The following is a 7,255-nucleotide window of genomic DNA, read 5'->3' on the forward strand; positions in this document are numbered from 1 at the left end:
GCCGGAAGTAATTGCGAGCAGTTCATTGCTAAATGCTAAACATCAAGTAAGGCATCGTTCACAAGTAACGGTAGGTTACTTTAAATAAAATATGAACTAAAATTGCTCTACGCGGCTAAACAGGGCCGTGTGTTTATTTGGGGCACCACAGTCATACATTATATTTGTATTGTTTTTAACTTCTTAAGAAGGTAGTGTGTGGGGAAGCTACATTACCGTGCGCTAACGTTATGTGGGATTCGGCTAAAAACACCGGGTAAAGTTTGGACTAACTCACCCTTTAGTCCTTCAGTATTGGCGTGGTTTATGGACAAGCAGCACATTTAGCAACTGGTGCTCGTAATTATTATTATTCCACTATTTATGATGCCACTATAAAGACATAAATTGCAAAATTACGACCCGAGTAAGGAGCGAGAAAAGCTGCAGATGTGCTGTTTGTGTGGTCACTGTGTCTGTAGTGTTGCCTGTTGGTTTACTAATGAAGGTGATTAGAGTCCTGTGTTTTTTTTCCTGAAGTTTTAAAATCACACCTAATCCTGATTTTACATGTTGTGTGTTTGTTGGTTCAACAGTGTGCAACATTGCAAAGAAGTAAAGGACTCTGTTAAGAGCACAGCCTGTGAAAGAGGAAACCACTGAGCAGCAGAGGTGGGAGAATACTAACTAATGCACATCCACTCACACACCTTGGTCTTTGCATTTACTGTTACACACTGACTGCTATGTGGAGGAAGATTTTAAAGTGTTATTCTTGTGTTGTAGTTTCTTCAATGTGAACACCAATTGGATATATTCAACGTTGACCTGACCATAAACCAGGGGTCCCCAAACTTTTTGATCTCTGAGGGAAGAGAGTTGGTCTTTGAGAAGATAACATGTGCTGGTATTATCGTGGAGATGGATTTTATCCCAGGAGATTAAATCCATTTTTTTAAGCTCTTGACAGATGAGACAAACAGCCTTTTCTTTGCATTTAACAAAAAAAAAAAAATCATTAGTCCACTGTTGGTTAAATACCCTGAATTCTGAATCAAATTCTCTTCCCTAACATGTGAGTTAATAATGATAAAAGTTCACAGCTAAGAACATTTTATTTAAAATGCTAAACTTTTATAGGCCTGACAAAAACAAAAATATATATATATTACAATTTTGATTTTTAAAATGCATTCTGAATTGTTCTGAGGGCCGGGCCAAATATGGGGAGGGGACGTAGTTTGGGGACCCCTGCCGTAAACAGTGAATTAGAAAAAATGTTTCATGATTGTCCCCTTCTGGCTTTGGAATAACATTTATCAGAAATTGTCTCTATTTTTTTCTGATAGCTTGGAGGACCACAGCCTCCGTACATGGGGTGCGACCTCACTCCTAGGCCGTCTGCAGCCCCGAGATCAGAGTTTGTACGCATACATCTCCAAAGTAGAAGTCCGCCTTACAAGTAAGTATATGTCTGGAAACCTTGTGATTGCCCTGACGTTGTCATTTAAGCAACATGGTGTAACAGTTTGGTATCGCAAATGCAGCTACTCGTAGTCTGATCATGGAGTATAACAAAATGAACAGTGACTTTTTACTCTTTTTTTTTAATGTTCAACTGTCCCTCCCTTGATTTTCCACAATCACGCTGAAGATTCAGTAAAAAAATGAATCTGACTGATTGCAATGGCAACAGAAGTCCAGCTCAGAAAAAAGCAAAGCCTTCCACCAAATCCATTAAACGCAAGAGTTTGAAGCCAACAAGCATGTCAAGGGTCAGAGCTCGGGTCGAGGTTGGATCGGCATTTGAAAGGTGGATTGCTCTGAAAAAAGCAAAGGGATTGAAATCTAACCAAGAAGTGGCTGCATGTCTTCTGGATGCGTGAGTTGATCTTGTTTGTTGTACAGCGCCACAAAAAAAGCGTCCTACAGTTTGGCTATTATCTCCTCTGCATTAAGCTGTGTGTGTGTGTTTGTGCTCCTATTGGGAAACATCCTCCTGTTTTTGGGTGTTCAGGTTCCCCAAACAGCATTACAGGCTGCATGCAGATCTCCAAACTGGTATCTGCAGGAGAACAACTCTAATAGCAAACATGTGTGTGCAGCTTGTGTGAGCTGTGATGTCTAATTCAACCTGCTTGCGTTTAGTCGTTCCTACAGTGGTTAAACCTCTGTTTGGTCTGGCAAGGTGTGATCAATCCTTTCCTCCTTATGTTTGTTGCTGAACCTGAGCAAGTGTCTTGTTCTTTTTGACTGCTGCTCCCCAAAAAGTTTTTTTTTTTCTGTCTGTTCTGTGTTGCTTGAGCAAATGCTTAATGAAAAAAAGTCTCTCTTTGCACTTCACGTCATGCCAGGTTTCTTTTTTTTCCCTGATGTGAAGTGGTTTTCTTTGGCACACTATGTTGTGTCTTCTCTTGTTGTTGCTATTCTCCCTGTGCCCAGTCTAAGACGTGTGTTGTCCTTGTTGTTATATTACCAGATATGATTGTCATGATAACGCAGAGTTACAAATAATATCAAGTGCGCTCTGATAAAAATCTTAACATTACGTGTGTGTGTGTGTGTGTGTGTGTGTGTGTGTGTCTCTGAAGCATGGAGAGCACGCCCTCCGGTTCAGCCTCCTCTGGATCCAGTAATGGGAAAATGAAATTCTCCCAGTTGGAAGTAAGAATGAATATAGGAGACAGTACATTTTTCTTTGATTTGTAAATGTTAATTAAACCTAAAACCTGCAATTGAATACAGATCTGACGTATGCCTGCGTGTTTCTTTGTGTGTGTGTGTGTGTGTGTGTGTGTGTGTGTGTGTGTGTGTGTGTGTGTGTGTGTGTGTGTGTGTGTGTGTGTGTGTGTGTGTGTGTGTGTGTGTGTGTGTGTGTGTGTGTGTGTGTGTGTGTGTGTGTGTGTGTGTGTGTGTGTGTGTGTGTGTGTGTGTGTGTGTGTGTGTGTGTGTGTGTGTGTGTGTGTGTGTGTGTGTGTCCAGCTGCAGGCACTAGTCGAGCAGGAGGTTCACAGGGCAGTAACAAAGAAAGAAAGCAAACTACAGGGTTGGATCGAGACTCTGCTAGAGCTGGAGCGTTGCATCGACTTTGAAGGCTCCGTCCAGAAACTGGAGGTCTGTGTGGAATCGCACCGATTGAATTTTCTAGTTCTCCTTAAATCCTTCAATCTGCAAGGACGTGACAACTTGACAACAATCTCCTGTATATTTACATTTCAAATGTTCACTGCTGTCTTTGTTCTTTCCTTTCATTTCCTTCTTTCTTAATCCTTATTTTTTTTTAATCCTTTGATACCTTGATTACATCAAGCTGTTTTTGACATCATTCCTCTTCAAGTCTTAAAGCTGCTCTTTCATCTTTAAAGCATCCATTTTTCTGCCGTCTAGTTTCCACCGTCATTTTTTCATTTTTTTTATTATTACTGTAAAATCCAATCCAATCTTTGCCTCATGTTGCTATCTTCCTCAGGCTAAAATTAACACCTTAACCACGAGGGCAGAAGCAGCTATTGCCCACATGTCGACGACGGAGGAAAAGGTTTGAGTGCAGACAAACACACACACACACACACACACACACACACACACACACACACACACACACACACACACACACACACACACACACACACACACACACACACACACACACACACACACACACAGAAGAAAACAAAGCACATGGATTGTGTTGAGACTGACATGCATGTTCAGTGTAATCCAAAGTGTTTATATACACTCTCAAATTCACAAAAAGTATCTAAACAAGTGGATGTTTGTGTTTCAGAGCGCACTTTCATCCCTCTTAAATGTGGGAACCATCAGGTATGTGAAGTTTAAAATCATTTTAAGACATCAGGTGAACTTATGTCTCAGATCAATTTGCAGTTAACTGTTTGGTTTGATATCCAACTGTACAGGTCGAACTCTGCGGATGAGCAAATGGAAACCGTGTCACAAAGTAAGAGCCCAGCAAGCATGTTTTTATGCATATCAGTGAATATTTGCATTTTTTAAGGTTGCTAAACAAATACATTTTTCTTTTTCAGTGCACAGGAAAAGCTCCGGTGAGACGGCCAAGAGACAAAAGCACCTTGAAATTAAGGTACACATTAAGCTTTGTCATGTTTCAAATCATTGTTCAGCACTAAAGTGTGCTGTAGGGACTACAACAGTTAGTTTCCAGTAATGTTGTCTTCATTATATATCTTTTCCACACATGTTTGATAACTGGATTGAGGGATAAATGCAAAGAAAGATATTGGCCAATTTATCGGTATCAGATTTTTTTCTCTTCCTGTATAAATCCAAAAAAATCCCATATCAGTGCAGTATGGGGGGGGGGCTAGTTTCAAGTACTCCATCTCTATTATCACGCATAATCTTGTTGAACCAACCTGTGAATTTGGATGGACCACATCTGCTCTCTCTGCATCGCTGCATCATAATGTTAAAATATGACTTTTTTTTTTTTTAAAGCTTCTGTACTTTTTGAAACTCTCAATCATTTAAAAAAATAAATCTGAGATTGTGTCGGTTTTTTTTAAACACGTGGTAACGAAAAGTATCCAGGTACAGAACATTTTGCCAACCTTAGTCCTCTCTGTGCAGGTAAAGGCACAAAGGGCCCTGGAGGAGATCCATTCAGAGAAGGAAGGTAAGATGGATTTAAATGTACGAATGGCTCAAACGGTGAACTGTGTTAAATGAAGCTGCTGGTGACATTTCAGCGTTCAGTGAGCAAAAAATGACACACTAAGCTGTTATAATGACCCAAATTAAATAACAAGAGTCAGTCACAGCATTAATAAATAACCAACACTCTACTTCTTTCCTTTTTTTTTTTTTACTCTCTTACTCATCATTGTGGATAATCCGTGTTAAGCTTTGATGGCTGCCATGGCAGATTTAAGAGAAGACGAGCTTCCTCCTACAGTTCACACTCCTTTTAGCTCCTTTCTGTGTAAGGTAGGACGCAAACAAAAAAACACAACAAGCTACTCAAGTACATAAAAAAGTTTGAATTCTGCGATGCCTTTTTTTTTATTTTTTTTTTATTATTATTATTTTTTTTACATTTTGTGTATTTTTTTCTTCTCTATAAATCCTACGTCTCTGTTTTTACGGTGCATAAAGAAAGACGAAGATGTGGACCATTTCGAGGAGACCTTTCAGTTTGAGGATCAGAAAGCCGAGACGGTGAAACTGGAATGCCTCTCTGCAGGCAATTCAAAAAGTTCCACGCACGCAGTCTCAGAACAGGTAACAGTCATAAAACCCATAATCACAAATCCATGTGATTGTTTTCTTCTTAACATTAAACCTGCCGCCTCTTTTCTTTGTATAAACTCAAGGACAACCTCCGGTATCCCCCTCTTCCTGCCACCACTTTCCCCTCCGTCCTGAACATGGAAGCGGCCTCATTCAACATCCCCCAGCAAGTAAAAGTACGTCTGGCGCTCATCAGGAAACCTCCCGGCCTCTCTGTGCTGTGGAACGTGCAGCCGGAAGACCCGTGCGCGCCGCCCATGCAAAGTTACAAGTGAGAAGCTGCACGTCTGACATATCAAGGGTTTTTTTTTTTTTTTTTGCATAATTTGACGCTTTGATCGCACAAAATGAAGATAATCTCCGGCCTCATACTTCTTCCCACCACACGATTTAAAAAAAAAAAAAAAAGAAAAGAGTCATGAGGTAATACCAACACCACTGCTGCAAATAAGAAGAAAGGAATGCTTTCAGAAAATGAAATGAAAAAAAATATGATTATTAGTTTATTCAGTTTACTGTCTGCAGTCTCAGTGCCTCTATTGATTCATGTAACATAACAAGAGAAGAAGTAATAACAATAGTGATATTTGAAAATAGACATACATTGGGAAGTATTTGCATTTAGGGCTAAATATATACATTGAAGCAGTGAGCAGAGATACATTTGCAGTAGAAATACATTCAAGAAATTATTCAGTGTTGCACAAAAGGGGAGCATGTTTTATTTATTTAAGAGTCTTTTTCCATCAAGGTAAATGTATCATCAAAAGTGCTGATTGATTCATAGACAAATTGATTTTAAGCTAATAGAGTTACTTGAATGAAATGGTTTTGCTTCTCAAAGTCCCTTAAGCTGCTGCCATCTGAGACCAGCAGTGTGCCAGATGTCGACAACATCTGCTTCTCTGATTCTGAGACGAGCAGCCAGTCTCACACCTAGGAGAGAAACGCTGTCCCCTGCACTGCTCATGTAGAAATCACCACCAGGTGGCGGCAAAGTTCAGCAAGCGAGTCCCTTGTCACTTACTCCGCATTCTCTCCTCGCTGCAGAATCTACATCACCATGGAAAAAGGGAAGGGCAGCGGCAGCTTCGGTGAATGGAACATCCTCGGGGAAGTGAAAGCAGACCGTCTGCCTATGTGTGTGCTCATCAGCAAGTACAAGCCCGGACACAAGCTGTGTGTGGCTGTGGTAGGCAAGGACAAGTTCAGCAGGTACGGACCGTACAGTGAAGTGGTGACTGCCGCCGTACCTGAGTAAGTGACTGGAGGAAAGGGGGTGGGGGGGGGATATAGAGAAGTACTTTTCAGGTGCTATTACCTCTCGTACATGTTCATACTACCTCATTACTACGTTTATTCAAATATTGAAGAACTATTTCCTAACTCAAGGTCAGTAAAAACATTTTGTGTGTGGGGGGGGGGGGGGGGCTGTTTGTTGAAGTAACAATAAAACTGAATGTATGGGACCAAATGTAAATCACAGGCTGGTCAATGCTATGACCAGCCTGTTACAGTTTCGTTCTCTGTTGATTTGTCTGTCAGTGATTCAGTTATCATTAAAAGTGTTCATATTCGTGTTTCTTTGTCCTACCTGAAAAGATTATACACACACACACACACACACACACATACACACACACACACACACACAGTTGTATCACTGTAAAACACCAAATATTGATTTTCCTGATGAGAAGAAAATCAAAGTTGTTTACATTTCTTTCCATCTTTCCTCATTTGTCTGTAATTGTATCATAAGTGAAGTAAAAATGTCATTTGTTACATCATCTCAACATTTTTAAAGGTTGCTTGTTTTTTCACGCTTTCATATAATCAAACAAATAAATGAATCCATTTTTATTTATGACGTGCCAAACAATAATTAAACGTTCTCCGCACACTTTACAAACAGAGCTAGTCAATGAGGCCCGCATTGGAATAATCAAATAATGGGGCGGCAGTAGCTCAGTCTGCAGGGACTTGGGTTGGGAATTAGACAGAT

At 40.3% G+C, this 7,255-nt stretch overlaps 1 protein-coding gene across 8 annotated transcripts; it reads left to right on the top strand.

The window, feature by feature from the left end:
* On the top strand, positions 1-6,830 carry atf7ip2 (activating transcription factor 7 interacting protein 2). 8 transcript variants are annotated; one of them, XM_065965029.1, is made up of 16 exons: positions 1-70; positions 576-651; positions 766-886; positions 1,329-1,441; positions 1,634-1,861; positions 2,571-2,643; positions 2,962-3,093; positions 3,449-3,517; positions 3,767-3,804; positions 3,900-3,940; positions 4,029-4,084; positions 4,591-4,636; positions 4,865-4,947; positions 5,116-5,241; positions 5,334-5,521; positions 6,301-6,830. In XM_065965029.1, exons 4-16 carry the CDS (start codon positions 1,353-1,355, stop codon positions 6,509-6,511), a joined length of 1,380 nt encoding a protein of 459 aa, XP_065821101.1. In that variant the 5' UTR covers positions 1-70; positions 576-651; positions 766-886; positions 1,329-1,352; the 3' UTR covers positions 6,512-6,830. The 8 variants fall into 8 exon arrangements, with proteins under 8 accessions (XP_065821101.1, XP_020512406.1, XP_065821104.1 ...); XM_020656750.3 differs by having other exon boundaries at positions 766-1,441; XM_065965032.1 differs by lacking the exon at positions 1,634-1,861.
* The last annotated feature ends 425 nt before the right edge of the window (positions 6,831-7,255 follow it).

This window comes from Labrus bergylta, chromosome 16, assembly GCF_963930695.1.
Source record: "Labrus bergylta chromosome 16, fLabBer1.1, whole genome shotgun sequence".
NCBI classification, from domain to species: Eukaryota; Metazoa; Chordata; class Actinopteri; order Labriformes; family Labridae; genus Labrus; species Labrus bergylta.